The sequence below is a fragment of the Zalophus californianus genome, chromosome 2 (genome assembly GCF_009762305.2).
Source record: "Zalophus californianus isolate mZalCal1 chromosome 2, mZalCal1.pri.v2, whole genome shotgun sequence".
Classification (NCBI taxonomy): Eukaryota; Metazoa; Chordata; class Mammalia; order Carnivora; family Otariidae; genus Zalophus; species Zalophus californianus.
The window spans coordinates 17,944,619-17,961,860 of NC_045596.1; the positions used below are offsets into that span (position 1 = coordinate 17,944,619).

The 17,242-nt window shown below is 42.6% G+C and overlaps 1 protein-coding gene across 1 annotated transcript in view; it reads right to left on the reverse strand.

Annotated features, from left to right (window-relative positions):
• ADGRA3 (adhesion G protein-coupled receptor A3) overlaps positions 1-5,018 on the reverse strand; it is a 122,254-nt gene extending 117,236 nt beyond the window's left edge. The window contains exon 1 of the mRNA XM_027600189.2: positions 4,759-5,018. Within this exon, the coding sequence (XP_027455990.2) occupies positions 4,759-5,018 (260 nt within the window). The remainder of the gene's footprint in view (positions 1-4,758) is intronic.
• Between the last annotated feature and the right edge of the window lie 12,224 nt (positions 5,019-17,242).

Genomic DNA, 17,242 nt, shown 5'->3' on the forward strand with positions numbered 1-17,242 from the left:
CCGCGCTTCCAATGTGCTCCTGCCTCATGACCACCTTCTCTCCTAACACGGGGATGAAACGTGCCTTCTGCCAGGAGGACCTGATGCACCTGTGCGTGGCTTCCACCCCATCTCACCTTCCAGCATCCATTTCTCCCACTCCCAAGTTACTCCCCAGTTTACTCCGATGCGCTCTCATTGTCCTTCCCTAAGAACCCTTCCTTCATACCAAAATTCTTCGTCATCTAGATGCTACTACCACCATCCTCCCTCCCTCCGACTCCCTTCAAGCCGCCCCAACCTGCCCTCATGGCCTCCGGTCCACAGAGGGCGCCAAAGCGCCAGGCTGGCCAAGCCAGTGCCCCGCAACTCAGCTTTCTGGGTCCCTGATCTCTCAGCATCTCTCAACTGGGGCACCCATTGCTTCCTTAAAACCTGAACGTGCCTTGGTCTCTACGACCACGTACTCCCCTCTGTGTCCCCCACCCCACCAGCTGCGCCTTCTCAGGCTCCTTTACTGCTCCCTGGAGCTTCTGCCTGAGCCACCTTCTCCTCCCACCTGCACATACTCCCCCAACCGAACTCCACCACACCTGGGCTGTAAAAACCCGGTACAGTCCACCGGCTCCGAACACCACCTCTCCGCTAGAGTAGAACCACTCCGTCCGCACCGCTACCTGGAACTCCGGAAGGCCAGCGCTCAAGCCAGTCTTTCCTTTCCCTCAGGCCAAGCTCAAGTCCGAAATTCTCCAGGAAAACAGAAAATCTCCCAGCGCCTCCATAGCCCCACTGATCTCCCCTCTTTTCAGGCTTCCTAAAGCATTTAAACAGTCGGCAGTACAGGATTTATTACTTAATTACACACATTTGCAATTGTTCCCTAAATGCTGCTTTCGTGCAAAACTTTTCTTCCAACTAGGTTTAGTTTTCTAAACAATACAAGCATTCCCTTTTGTCTACCTGACACTGAGCTGGGTGCCCTGGTTGATGTCTGATTATCAGTTTTTTTATTGTTTTTTTTTTTAAGATTTTATTTATTTGAAAGAGAGAGCGAGTAGAAGCAGGGGAAGCGGCAGGCAGAGGGAGAAACAGGCTCCCTGCTGAGCCGGAAGCCCGATGCGGGGCTCAATTCCAGGACCCTGAGATCATGACTGGAGCGGAAGGCAGACGCTTAACCGACTGAGCCACCCAGGCACCCCCTGATCATCAGGTCTTTGATGGCAAAAACAAGCATAACGTTTTACAAAGTAAAAACCAAAACTCACACACTATTTTACTTTGTTGAACGGTCTGAGAAAAAATATGGACTTTGTCCCTAAGTTACTTGGCAAATCGTAAATTAAAAAAAAAAAAAAAACCCTTTACCTAGAATCACTATGTAACATTATGCAAAAAAAAATCTGAAAATCAGGGCTAAGTTTGTAAAACTTTCTATCACGGAAGTCCTAATTTTTAAAACTTAAAATATTGAGCAGCATTTCAAATAAAACCCAAGAATAGAGTAACTTATATTTCCAACAAAAATACTGAAAAGTTAAATTTTTATTCAATTTGGATGTAAATAATAGGGCAGGAATTAAAGAATTTAATTCTTTAATACAAAAGACTACATGATACAGGAAACAAGATTGGTCAAGCTGAGGATTTCTGCTGGACCTCTCCATAAACACAGCTAAATAAGAAAGTAAGTGTTTTTCACTAAGGTAGCTGAAGGGTCTGAGCTCTTGGCTATGCTGAAGTCCAGTTCACCCACTAGATAGAAATTACCTTATCTTCCATTGTTTAAAAAGAAAAAGAAAAGAAAAAGAAAAAGAAAAATTCTATCCCATCAATTTTCCTTGCCACAGCCACATCACAGCTCAGCTGAACATGGCTGGCCATACCTAAGGGATTAAAACTCAAACCAGAGAGACTGCCTGTCCTTGACCTGGCCCTTACAGGCTCCTCTCTGACCACTCCAGGCAGTGGACACTTGCCCTTGACATCTAGCAACATCAACTGCACAGAACAGCAACACTGACCATCCCCCTCATTTCTTCCCCCTCGACCCATCCACTCACTATTTGGTTCACAATTACCCATCTCATCCTTCTTGAATTGGCTCAGGATCCTCAGAACCTGGATCCCACCAACTATGTCCCAAAGAGACTTTGGATGCCCTCCTGAGTTCCTTTTGCTACATGTGCACCCCAATATTAGAGCATTCACCATACTGTTCTGGATTCACGAATATTTCTCTCCCAAAACTTGTAAGTTCCTGAAGAAAGACCTTGTTTTATTCACATTCTGTAGTGAGTTGAACAGTATGCCCCCAAAAGGGGTCCAAAGTTCTCACCCCTGGTTACCTCTGCAAGTGACCTTATTTGGAAAGAGGGTCTTTGCAGATGTAATTAAGTTACGCATCCTTAGATGAGATCATCCTGGGCTTTGGATCAACCCTAAACTCAATGACTGGTGTCCTTATAAGAGAAAGAACAGTCTCTGAAATACAGAGACACAGGGGAAAGAAGCGACCTTGAGGCAAAGGCAGAGATGGCACTAGGTTGCCACAATCCAAGGCAGGTCAGAAACTGAAGGCCCTCTGGAGAAAGCAAGGTTCAAATCAAAAGAACTTGATTTTCCAAGTTCTGGCTTCCAGAGTTGTGAGAAAAGAAATTTGTTGTTTTATGCCACCAAATGTGTGGTAATTTGCCACACCCTCAGAAAATTAACACCTAGTCTAAACCTCAATGTGCTGCCTACTACCCAGGAAACACACATACACACACATGCACACACACAACTCTTGAACTAAGAAGGAAGATGAAGGCGGGGGGAAAGATGAGAAAGAATCTGAACTGTACAGCAGGAATCTGGGACATGGACCCTGCCGCTCAATTTCTATGGGAACTTGGGCAAGTCACCTATCTGCCATGACTCTGATTTATTCCCTAGTAAAATGAGGGGACTGGCCCAGAAGACCCTCTACCAGGTCCGATATACCTTCACCCACCTTAATCCAGAACATCAGCTGATCCTTATATCAATTCTAAATTCTTCCCACTCACTAAATTCTAATTTTATTTTCATCTAAAGGTTTCAGGTGCAAAAAATATTGGATTAATATGACATTTCAAAGGCATTTATATTTTAATCAGCTCATGAAAAATTCACTGGAACAGTTTAATACTATTTAGTAATAGTTTAATACGCTGAAGAGTGAATTTCTATGATACCACCTAAAAATCTGCAAAGCAAAAACAATTTACAAATAGCCAATTTAATACTGCTGAAACTTGACATTCTGAAAAACTCGACCTAAACTTGAATCAGCTGGAGCGCCACTGATCCAGAACCCAGTGAATGATGACTAATTTCCGCAAAGTTATAAAGGGATATATATCTCCAACACTGGGGTTTTCTCTACTTGACTCAAAACTGTAATTAAAGGTCCCATACCCGAAACTTCCACTTCAAAGAATCTGGCTAAGAAATAAATAAATACAGCTGCTGCCACTACCAAATGGTCAAGCGTCAGTAAAGAAGTCCAACAAAAACTATTTTACCCATTTTCATCCCTCCACAGACAGAAACACATACGGTTTTCCTGTGTTAAACCTTTCGTAATTCAAACAAATGGAAATGGGAGAACAAAGACGTAATGAGATTTATACTTCTCCTACCCATACATTCTCCTTAATTTGGGTTAAATTCAAAACCATATTTTAAGCTTTTCATAGGTCATGCTGCTCCCCTTGCCTTCATGTTTTTATAGTGGTAGCCTTGATTTTTCTTTACGAAACCAACGGAAAGAACACAGAGGGGCAGAGGGGCTCATATTTCAGTTCGACAAAATATCCATTTGAAACACTTAAACTTTGCCAAACCAATTCATCGTTCAGAAAATAAAATCAAGATTCCAAGTGTCCGGCTAAAATGGGCAGAACCAAACCTGCAAAACTAGACCGTGACTCTGAGCACAAATGTAGTCACAAGACCGAAAACTTTTCCTTCCAGGTGGGAAACTCAACTCAGTATCTAGTCCCTCGAGATGGAAGGCTCAACAAACCCAGTTTTCAATCCCAAAGTTCTCGGGCTTTTAAACATGAGTGCTCAAGCACATGAAAACCAGGCTGGAAGGTGCACGACTCACCTCAAATGTATTTATCGCCCTTAATAACAACTCCATTTTATTTATTTTTTTATTTTTTTGGAGGCTAATAACTCCATTTTAAACGGTGCTCTTGTACTGTGATAAAACTAAGAGAGCGAAAGGCAAGGAGAGTCTGGGGTTTTGGAATTACACACACAGCCAGCCATTCCAAGTCCCGATGTTGTTTGGTATTCTGCAAACTATTCTTGCAAACTGCACGGCAGTGTAAGTTAATGTGCATAGAAGCTGAAGGACCGGCGCTCCTACGGAGCACTGTGTTTTCTGGAAGCCCAAGCACGGAATAAACGAGCGACAACTCGGCGGACTGCATGTTTACTTGCATCCTCACGTGGCACCGCGCAACCATAGAAGCGCTGCGCCGGGACTGCGCGGGGCGCGCGGGGGAACCCGAAAACTTTTTACTTTGCAAACTAGCGGAACTGGAAAGCGGCTCCGGGGCAGATTCACTTGCCTTCCCCGAGACGCGCCCTTGCCAAGTTAACCACCCCAGCACCACCCCTGCCAGCAGCTTCACTCACACAAAGGCGCGTGGGTGCCGGCAGGACCCCTCTCCAAAGTTGCGCGGACAGAAAGCGGCGCAACGAGAAGGCGCCCCCAGGGAGGGACCCGGCGCGAGGGCTACTCACAGGGTGACCGTGCGGTTGGGCAGCGTGTCGGGGGGCAAGACCTGCGCGAGCTCCAGGCTGCTGCACACCACCTTGCCCTCGGCGGCGCCCGCCGCCCTGCCGGCCCCTCGGGGCCGCCCGTCGTGCTTGCAGCCGGCGGGCAGCGCCGCGGCGCCGCCGCCGCCGCCGCCGCCGCCTCCGCCTCCCAGCAGCGCCAGCAGCGCGAGCGGCAGCAGCAGCGGCGGCGGCGTGCGGCCCCGCCGGCGCCCGGGCGGCTCCATGCGGCGGGCCGGGGCCTGCGGGCCGAACGGCGGCTGGCGGGCCTAGCGGGCCGGCCCGGCGCCCGGGCGGGCGGGGGCGCGGCACGGGCCCGGCGGCGCCCGGAGCCTCATGGCGGCCGGAGGACGGGCCCTCCTCGGCGCCAACATGCTCCTTTGTCCGCTGCGGCGGCGCTCGGCCTCCAGGGAGCCGCGGGGTCACGGCCGCGCGGGTCCCAGCACCGCTCTCTAGCCCCGCGGGAGCACCGCCTTCTGCTCCTCCACCTCCTCCACCTCCTCCACCGTCGCCGCCGCCGCCGCCTCCCCCGGCCACTGCCCGCGGCGGCTCCTCCCCGCCCGCGGCCGCCACCGCCCCTTCCCCTCCTCCTCCTCCTCTCCTCCTCCTCTCCTCTCCTCGCGCCTCCCGCCGCCCGCGGCTCGGGTTAGGACGAGCGCGCTCCCAGACCTGCGCCGCCCGCCAGGGCCCGGGGGCCCGACCCCCGACGCGGTACTCGACGGGCCCGGCCTCGGCCTCGGCCTCGGGCCAGCATTTGTGCGGGCCCCGCGGGAGTCCGGTTACTCTTGGAGAGGGCGGAAGAAAGTTCTAGTCCGAATTCCAAGCCACGGTGGCCACTGTCCCCCGCTTCCCTCTGCTGCCCTCCAGACAAAGCCGCCCTGTGCGCCCCTGGGGGCCGCCCATTCCGCCCGCGGAGCCCTGGCCTGGAATTTGGAGTGAGGGAGAAGAGCAGGAACGAATTTACTCGGAGAAAGAAAGGAAAGGGAAAGTGCCCCAAGCCAACTGTATCTTCCTATCTCACCCCTGCCCCCCCCCCCCCCCCCACCGCAAGGGATTTCACGCCTTCTCTTGGAACAGGGTCGTCTCATTTGTCCCAAATGCACCAGAGCAAGGAACGGGTCCCTCTCCAGAAACGTGGACTCTCAGAAGCTGTTTCTGGCCTTCAGCAGCTCCAGCTGTGAACTCGAAAAGATGCATCGGGGTCCCACTGGACCAGCAAGCAGCCTTTTGAAAGAAATTTTCCTCTGACATCCGCAGATACCTGAGATGTAACCAGTTAGAGCAATAATGACCAAACTAGCCAAGAAACCCCAGCTAAATCTATTACTCCGCTCTGTAGGGCTGACAGCCCCACCCTAATATTTGCAGGACCAGGGCTGACATACTCTGTGTTTCAATATTTACAAGAAATATGTCAAGCTAAAAAATAAAAGATACTCTGTTTTCTCACCTTGAGTAACGTACCTTCATAACACCCGCCAAGGCCAGGTGTGTCTGCTGAGATTTCAGATGCCTTGCATGTCCACCCTGAAACTGGCAGGGAGCAAAGAGCCAGACCCCAGCCCTTGGCCTACACACTTCCACCCCCCCCCCCCCCCCATTGCTTCCTGTGCCGGCTCCATTCGTGAACAAGAGGGGCTTTCTGCACATGTATGGATACCTGAGTCCACTCATCCAAGCTCTGTCCAGGACCTCAAGCAGTCACCCTTGGCCTAGCAGGGCACGCATCAGTTTTTTGGTCTTCCCTTGGGAGGACAATTCTGGAAAGGGGTCTGCTCAGAACCCAGAAGTAGCCTTGGGAATTTTTTTTTTTTTAAAGATGTACACATTTATTTGAGAGACAGCTCTCATGCCCATAGGGTTTCTGAGTGGGGCAGGGGCAGCTGAGGGAACCAGGAGCTCCATCTCATGACCCTGGAGCTCATGACCTGAGAGAAAACCAAGAATCAGATGCTTAACCCACTGAGCCACCCAGGCACCCCCAGGAGTTTTTGATCAGTGAATTACTCGGTCCTGGGTACCTTGGATTAGGTCTAGAAGCAGGAAGGGGACACAAGCTCTTGGGGAACACATCCCTTGTCCCTGGAGAATTTTTCCTCTTGGGGAGGGGAGCTAAGATGGTGCCCTCTAAAAGGCAGAGCCCAGGGCAGGGTTTTTCTTGCCTGGGTCTAAGGCCCCAGCAAGAACTGGCCCCTTATCCAAGGGACCAGTTCCCAGGAATCTATGACTAGATTTTTCTCAATAGTAAATAAATTATCTCCATCTAATGTACACTCTTGCATTAATATTTAAATAGGACTTCATTCGACCAACATTTTTTGAGATTCAACTATATGAATCCAACAGTATCCATTGCTAATAGTATGTTCCCTGACAGAAATATTCCAGGTCTGTGTTGTCCAATATGGCAGCTACAGGTGACTGCTTAATACTTGATGTGTAGCCAGTGTGAGGTAAGATAATTTCTCATTTTAATTTTAATTAATTTAAATTTGAGTTTAAATAGCCCAAGGGACCCAGTGGCTACCCCATTGAACACTACAGATCTCCACACCGATGGGTGGAAAAAGTGGGAGATCCTCATCACTATTAAGTAGCTTTAAATCTGTATATCAGGGGTGCCTGGCTAGCTCAGTCAGAAGAAAATGCAGCTCTTGAGCTCAGGGTTGTGAGTTCAAGCCCCATCTTAGGCAGGAAGCCTACTTAAAAATAAAAAATAAATACATAAAATAAATCTGTATATCAGCTAGAAGGCAAAAATAAATGCCTCTGTGTTAAGTAGGCAAAATTGCTTACATTTCTCTTGAATTTATGTAAAGAATTATTATCCACTAACACAATCGTCATCATCATCCATTTTCTTTATAAAAGAAATGGAAGCAAAATGGAAGTTTTTAATAGCCATATTCCTATCGTCATAGCTACAAATTGTCATGTGAATTTAGAATCTGTGCGTATTTTCACATATTCTGTTTCAGCCTATAGTTGAAGTAACTGTGCATGTCTGTTTTGAAATTTGTGTGCCACAAGTACTAATACCAATTTGATACATATCTTCTTTTCACTTCACTGTGTTAAGAAAGTTATATAAAGTATAGAATTACAAGAAAAAGAATCTCAAGTGGTACCATGAATCCAAGGAGAAACATGGAAGAAATGAAATGTTTTCTTACATGGATAACTTCAGCCATTCTTGCACAGAAATCTTTGAAAAATAAAACTCATTAGAGATCACAATATAGTGGTATATGAAAACTGGAAAGAACTTAAGGAAGCCTATCTCTCAACACTCTAGTCCTTTGAATTATCCAACCCTCGTTTATCATCATTTCTGTACCAGTATGTGTTCATAGAACGGCAAGTCATCTTGTCTACACTTAGAAAAATCTCAGAGGATGATACTGTCTGAAATTTACCATCGCTTACCCTCGGTCAAATCAAAAACTTCGCTTTAATTAAGCTACCCGAGCCCTTTCAGCCTCTTGCCAGACAGGTCTGTCTACTGCTGATACCCCCTTAGGCATCACAAACATCATAGCATTTGAAGTTGTAGGACTTAATAGGTCCTTTCAAAGTTCTCACTGTGTTTGTGATTGTCCCACTTTAGAACATCCTATAGAAACTCCTTGAGAAAGCGCTCGTTAACCGTGTTTGTGTACACATAGTCCAGTAAAACTGCGTTGCTTTAAGGATGGTAGGTGGACGACATTCCAAAGCGTCTATGCCGTCAATCTTGTCTTGCTATCTTACATAAGGCTAGTAGGAGACACTGGAGAAACCCTCCAAATGCATTGTTCCTCCTAATAGGGACAATGTATAACTATGTATGTGTGAATATGTAATAAAAATGTGTGTGTATATATATATGCCACCTGGTTTATTGTTAACAATTTATTTTACATGCTTGTCTTCTTGCTCCTCTACCAGCCTGTGAGCTCCTAGAGGTTTTCCCAACCACCTTCTTAAATTACTCCCACCTCCACTCACTCCCTATTAATTACTCTAAAATCTAGACCAATCATCTAGACTGAGTCTAGATAACATGGCTTGTTCAAACCTGAAGATAGCTCCCTTTTAAAATTTATTTGTTTACATTTTTATGTTGTTAGCCTTCCACACTACAACACCAGCTCTATGACACTCTTATCTACTTTTTATGGCAGACGCTGTTACTTCTGCCAAAGAGCCATTCCCAAACCTTTTCTCCTTTAGAGACTGAAAAAGCTAACCATTTTCCCAGACTCGTTTGCAACCCTAGGTGGCCATAACCTCACTCTAGCCAAAAAGAACCAAAAGTTATACTGTCCAATATGGTAGACATTAGATACATGTGAGTACTGAAATGTAAATTAAGGGCGCCTGGGTGGCTCCGTTGGTTTAGCCACTGCCTTCAGCTCAGGTCACGATCCCCAAGTAGTCCCGGGATCAAGTCGCGCATCGGGCTCCCTGCTCAGCGGGGAGTTTGCTTCTCCCTCTGACCCTACCCCATCTCATGCTCTCTCTCTCTCTCATAAATAAATAAATCTTTAACAATAATAAAAGACAGCCCGGTGATGGGTATTAAAGAGGGCACGTATTGAATGGAGCACTGGGTGTTATACGCAAACAATGAATCATGGAACACTACATCAAAAACTAATGATGTAATGTATGGTGATTAACATAACATAATAAAATTTTAAAAAAAGAAAGAAATTGGATGGACTGACAGCCAAAAAAAAGAAAAGAAAAGAAAAATAATAAAAGAAAAATAAATGTAAATTAATTACCATTAAATAAAACTAAAAATTCAGTTCTTTCAACACACTATCCACAAGCCAAGTGCCCACTAACTATATGTGGCTGGTGGATATCATTTTGGACAGCACAAACTCTAGAATAGTTTCAACACCACAGAAAGTTCTGCTCATCAACACCAATCTGAGGGGAAGTCTGCAGAGAAGCCTCAGGACCGAAATTTTCTAAGATAGACTTTGAAGATAATATCTCTCCCACCACCCTCATTCTCCCTGCTTTGGAGATGGTAATGTGGGGACAGAAGACCTGGAGCTGAAGCAGGTATTTTGTGACCACTAGATAAAAAGCCTAAAGGAAAATTCTAAAATAATAGGAGTGACAAAAAACACCGTTTGGGTCACTGAGAATGTCATAGTTGAGCTGGCAAATCGAGCCTGTGGACTTAGTTTTATTGGTAATGAATATTCTCTGGTTTAACGCACTGTTCTTACGGTTTACTAGTTCCTAGATCAGTGTCTGGCATGTAGAAGGAAGTCCAAAATACTTGTTGATTCACACAGTTTAAATTTTGGTCATTGTTAGGTTCCAAATATCCCACACAGCTCTTCATATATATTAGATGGTGAGTAAAAGCCTTTACGAATTAAATATTTTTGGTAGCTGGGCATGAACTTCCAGCAAAAATCAACTAACTTGAGAAGAATGACTGAAGCTCAGTCTCCTAGAATCAAAGGGCAAGGTGTAATGTCATGATTAAATCGACAGGAGGAAAAAAGAGCGATTTTCAGCACTTGAAATGTCTCAGTGACACCTCTATAAACCATTAGTAAAGAGACATTCTCTGTGTATTTTTGCATCATTTAATATTAATCTATTAAATGTGACAGCTGTAGTTCATATTTTTAGCCATTGCATAGCATGTGCTAGAATGCATGCTCAGTCATTACCCAGGACCCAGATAGGAATAGCAATAGTATCTCAGATAACCCCCTAGCCTCTTTAGGGAGCATTGGCTCCTGTTCTAGCTTTCTAGTTACTAGAAATAGTTATCTTCACCAAGTCACTAAATCTCATCTTTTGAAATGAGCTTGAACTAGAACCAGCTTTTAAGCACTATGATTTTTATCCTGCTGAAGCATGAATTCTTTTGTTTGTTTGTTTGCTGCAGTCAGACTATTATTGGAATGTATCCCTGTGACAGTTAAGTGCTCTCTTTAGATGACCAAATATCTTTCTGAAATGGTATATTCTTTGCCCACTCCAGTGTAATTACCGTCAGTTGTAAATATAAAGAAGAAATATGAGGCAAAAATTGGCCAGCAGTGCCATGCAGGGAATTACTTCAATGCAATAGTAACCTCCAAGTACACTATCAGGCCGGTTACATAGAGGTTGTGGAACAGAAAGGTTCACCATTCAAATAAAGATACTCAAATCACACAGTTGATTACATCCATTTAAAACACTTGGTGAGAAGCAGAGGAAAGTGGTGGGGTTGGTTAACCCCACATAGGATGGAATGCAAACAGATGAAAGATCATACCACCTGAACATTGGGCCACATGGTGTTCATGGGAACTATCTGAGTCCATCTCTCTCTCTCTCTCTTCCTTCTAACTCAGACATATCAATCTTCCCCACTGCTGATACGGTTACAGGGACCAGAGCTGAAGTTTGAGCAAGTTGATCCAAGAGATGGAAGGTACCTGGGGCCAACATCTCGTTTACTCTATGAAGGAGATGCAGGGACAATTGTGCCTGACCACGATGATAACTTGCCTGATAAGTAGCCATGGGTTTTATTGGTGCTTCTTGGACAAAGGATACATAGGGCCAGATTGGATATCACCAATGGAGAGCTGGTTTTCAACCCAATAAATATTGAGTGCCTCATATGCCTTATGCATACCTAGTGAGCCATAAATATTTGGTGCATAGTCAGTTCTTCCATCCTTTTCTCCTTATGGGTCATTTTCTCCCTTGTCCCGTCATTTTTATCTATTTACTACACAGGTGCCCTACTTTCTTTCCCTATGTCTACCATGTGTCATAAGCTATTTGCTTCTCTACTTAGTGTCATCTATTCTCCTTCCTTTTTTTCTATTTTTATAGCAGAATTAAATATTTTAAAATAACACAGAACGCACATTACATGACAGATGAAACAACAGACTTTGGGGAAATTTAGAAATATAGTGCACACCAGAGATGTGGCTAGCTTCCCCAAATAGCAGTATTGCCTATCTGTGTCCCAAAGACAATGTAAATAACCTGTCTTGTTATATCAGCTATCTATGTTCTTATAAGTTTTAGTCCTATGTACCAACAGTAATGATCATGATCCATCAGCCAACTAGAAACAATTACTCATAGGCATAGCAGCAGATAATGTCAATCAAAAAATTTCCATCTATATTTTAAAAAAGCCCAGTAGCTTCCTTCTTCCTTAGTGTCAGTTAACATATCAAAATCCATTTGTTGAGCTGTACAGAATGGGAAGGTGTATTTGAAATGATACCTTTCTCAACAAAATAATTGTTGCTTCCAATCAACCTCTGAACCAGTATATTGATAGCACATTGTACATCTTGGTACTTGGATTTCTGTAACATGTTTTTTTTTTGTAACATATTTTTTAACACCCTCCTATATCACTCAAAAACCTCAAACACTGCTAAATCTAAAATTAGGTTATTTATACAAACTTAGTCAAACTTCTAAATTTTAATTTAGGTATGTTAAGTATTTCTCTCATTATATTACATGTGTTTTGGGTAACAAGATTGTTTTAGTTTATATGCCAATGAATCAAAATGCATGTATGTTTTTGTATAACTTTATAGAATGCTAAAATACAGAGGAAATGTGAAAATATGGAGGGAAAAGCATTGACTTTTGCAATTAGGAGATCTGGATTAATATATTGACTTTATCTGGGTTACCTTAGGCAAGTTACTTAATTTGGGGGGGGGCCTGGATTTTCTCATTTGTTGTGAGGTTTAATTTAAGACTCATTTCTTTTTAGAGAGAGAGAGAGAGCATGAGTGGACACTCAATGGACTGCACTACCCAGGTGCCCTTGTTGTGAGGTTTAATTTAATTTAAAATTTAATTTAATTTAATTTAATTTAATTTAATTTAATATGATAACACTGAAAGGTCCTGGAGCATGACTCACACACAATAGGTGCCTAGTGAAGATTAGTTGAACCTGAACCTAGAGCATTGCCTCATATTCCCGATGAAGAAGCTGAAACCTAGAGGTTATGCGAAGGTATCTAAGGTCGTACCCTTGGTGCATGGTAAGCCAGCACCAGAAGAGCTGGGAAAACTGCAGGTCTAGCTGGTTTCCCTTTTAAATCTGTAATCAGATTTTCTCATCATCTGGTCATGAGTTACTACTTAAAAAAGTCACTTACTAAATATCTCTGTTTAGCTACCCGCAGAATCGAGGAACTAATAATTGCCCCCTATATTTTGGTAATATTGGAAAGGCAAAGAGTCATACATGGAAGAAATCACTGGGAAAAACATTATAGGTAACCAAAACATATCATTATAAACATTAGAAATTGCAAAAGCACCTCATCTTTAATAACACATTACAATTATATATAGAGTTCTTTCATCTCTAGATCTCTAAATTCCAAGAAAACAAGTGCTGTGGACATTCTTAGGCAATGGTTCTCCTAGGAAGGCAAAATGGAGAATTGAGGTGATCATACACAAAATTCAGGAAAAAAGCAAGCCCATATTCTCCATGCGGACTGACTTTTACAGTTGTTTGTCCAGGTAATTACCTCAGTTGTCCTCACCTCTTTGCAAGTGAATCCCCATCACCATTCAGATATATGTGCATTCTAAGTTGAGTTCATTGTAACTGAGATGCTTCTGAATGTCTGTTCCACAAAGGGAAAGCCTTTGTCTTGTTTATTTCTATGTACCCAGCACCAGAACAGTGCCTAGCATGCAATAGGCACTCCATAAATATTTGTTGACTGAATAGATGAATGAAAAAATAAACAAAAAAAATGGATAACATTTCTCCATTCGTTAATTTGTCTTTTCATGACTACCAAATAATCACAACTTAGTTGTGGTACAGTAACTTAAGCAAAACTTTTATTTATGAACTCCACTCTTAGTGCAGGTGACTGTGCATTGAAATTTCTCATACTTGCACTCACCCCTTAAAACTATGTGAATAATAGGGGCACCTGGGTGGCTCAGTCAGTTGAGCATCCGACTCTTGATTTTGGCTCAAATCACGATCGCAGGGTCATGAGAGCGAGCCCCGTGTCAGGCTCCACTCTTAGCGTGGGGTCTGCTTGGGATTCTCTCTTTCCCTCTCCCCCTGCCCTTCCCTCGGCTCATGCTCTCTCCTCTCTCTCTTTCTAAAATAAATAAATAAAATCTTAAAAAAAAACCTATTTGAATATATGATGCTACCACTGCTAGATTATAAATGATAAAATTCCAGCAGTCTGACTCCTGTCTGTCCCTATCAAGAAAAGTTACTCATCTTTTTGAAGCCTGTTTGGCTGTAAAAGCTCGTATCTTAAATTCTAAATCCACTTAATTAGCTTCTCTAATCTTCATGATATAAAACTCAGTCCCTTCTGATGGGAATATATAATAAAAACAACCTCTCCGGCAGCTAATATCTCAACATATAGTCTTAAGGGAAGAGAGAGATTCTGTCTAAGGCACTGTCCAGTGCTGTCATTCACCTTTACTTGATCCCTTCAGGGGTTATTTGTTACTCAGTCAGCTAAGAACATTCTTTTCTTTGTGTATTCACACCCCTAACCTCCTCCCTGCAGAACTCTGAAAGGAGGAAGTCAAGAGTCAGGTGCTCGTGGGTCTCTGCCCATAACACCATGAGAGTCTACGGTGTTATAAACTACTCCTATTTTAGTCAAAGCTATTTCAGGTGAAAGTGACGGAAACACAATTCCAACCAGCTGAAACACAAAAAGGAATATATTGGTTCATATTAATAGGAAGTTGTTTCAGGCATAGCTGGATCTAGGGGCTGAAGCAGTGTTCTCAGGTCTCTCTCTTTGCATCTCTTTGCACTTCCTTGGCTTTGTTCTCTGGCAAGAACTATTCACTCTGCAGGTGGAGAGCCACCAACGGCTCCACACTTATATCATTCTCACTTTGTAAAATCCCAGTAAAAAATAGAAGTAACAAAACAATCCCCTTTCCCAGCATTCCCAGTGAGGGATATGATTGGCTTGTCTTGGGTTACAGAAGAGGAAAGGAGAAGGGGCAAGAAGTCCTCTGTGACTAACCTGGCCTGGGTTGAAAATACACTTTCCCCACCTAAAACTAACGTAATGTGTGTCAATTACACTTCAATAAGGAAAGCAAGAAAGCAAAGAGAGAGAGGAAGGAAGGAAGGAAGGAAGGAAGGAAGGAAGGAAGGAAGGAAGGAAGGAAGGAAGGAAGGGAGGAAGGAAGGAAACCAAGTTTTAGAACAACTTATTAAAAAAAAAAGAAAGAAAGAAAATACATGTACTGGAAAAAGTGTAGGATAAGGTGAGTTCCCAAATACATACTTGATGGCAGAAAAAGAAAACTGTCCACTATGCTATCTTTACCCCTAATAATATATTACGTAGAGAAAATGATAGGAAGGAAGATCCACTAAATGTGAGTCATGGTTTTCTCTGGATGGGAGGCTTGCCAGCAAATTTTAATGTCTTCTTTGTATTTCTCTTTATATTGTTATTTTCCATTTTTATAATGTACATGAGTTACTAATATAATTTTAAAATTAAGTATTATTTTAAGAATGTATCCATATTATCAAATAAATGAATGAATGTAATTCCTGAGTCTGCTGTGTATAAAGCACTTTCCTGAGTGCTAAGGACAAATTAAATGAATAAAATAGGCTTGGTCACCACCATCAAGGTATTTGTTGTCAGATGGGAAGGACAAACATGTACTCATTTAATTACTATTGTGGAGCTCCTTAAATTCCTTTGGCAAAGGGATAATTACTATTTAAAAGTTACCAGCCATTATTACTCACTGCTTATCACCAAATCCCTCTCTTTCATAACACAGAGATCAAGGATTTAAATATAAAAATATTATCATAAAACACATTTAAAAATAATATTTATATGCATATATATATATATAATCATCTAGATGATATGTGTGTACACATATATACCACAGCAAGACACAAACTCAAAATGATATATTTTGTCTCATAGAATTTTAAATTCTGCCTGAACAAATAGACAAAAAAAATAAAAAATCAAGTAAAAATCTTTGCAATATATATGGTAGAGGAATAAGTAATATATTGAAAAACTTAGAAATCAGTGAGAAAACATTCAACTATTTAAGAAAAACAGGTGACCTATATGAAGAGCTGGCTCACAGAAAGAGAAAAATAAAAATGATATGATATGAAAGAATGATTAGCCTCGGGGTGCCTGGGTGGCTCAGTCGTTAAGCATCTGCCTTCGGCTCAGGTCATGATCCCAGGGTCCTGGGATCGAGCCCCGCATCGGGCTCCCTGCTCCGCGGGAAGCCTGCTTCTCCCTCTCCCACTCCCCGCTGCTTGTGTTCCCTCTCTCGCTGTCTCTCTCTGTCAAATAAATAAACAAAATCCTTAAAAAAATTATTAAAAAAAGAATTACTAGCCTCACTAAATAATTAAAGAAATGCAAGCAAACAAACCAACCTACCAACAAAAATCAAGATACTAACTTTAACCCTTCACATTAAAAAAAATCAAAGTTAGATATTACTTGGTGACTTCTAAGTGTTGCGAAGCCAACATTCTCTTAAGTGATTAGAGGCAATATAAATTGATACAACTGCTGGGTTTTTTTTGTTTTTTTTTTTTTGGCTTTCTTCCCCAGCTTTCTTGAGATGTAATTGACACATAACGTTGTGTAAGTTTAAGGTGTCAATCTGTTAATTTAATACATTTATGAATTGCAAAATGATTATCATCATAGCATTAGCTACCACTTCCATCCCATCACGTAGTTTCCTTTTATTTAACCTGTGTGGTGAGAACATTTAGGATTCACTTTCTTAACAATCCCCCAGTGTATGATACAGTATTATTAGCTAGAATAGTCATATGGTAAATTAGTGATACAACTTTTTTGTAGGACAATTTGGGATCATCTTTCAGAAAAATTAACAGCACATACCCTTTGATATAGCAATTCCATTCCCTGGAATTTTTCCCTCAGATTCAGTACCTACATGTATGCAAAGATAGCACACATAGAACATTGGTGCATTTTTTTTTGTAATGACAGAAGACTGGAAATTACATATATGTCTACTAGTAAGTTGAAAAAAGAGTGGGTTCAGTAAGTATGGTAAACCACAAACGGAGGTCACTTCGTTTCAAGGGAACTTGAAGAAAGAGAATGAGAGGAGCTATACGTGGTGATCTGCGGTGATCTTCCAGTTAAGTGAAAAGAGAGAGAGAGTGGATCCCCGTTTCTATAAATAAATGTGTGTATGTTTGTACTGTGTATACTGAATATTTCTGAAAGGATATAAAGAAACCGTATAAATAATGAAATCTTACCTCTGGGAGAGGGATCGGCAGTGAAAAGACTGACATTTCATACTGTAATTTTTTTTTTTTATTATTTGAGTTTTACCAGTTTTATACCTGCCTTTACTTTTTATTAAAAAGACAAACTGATTTTAAAAATAGACT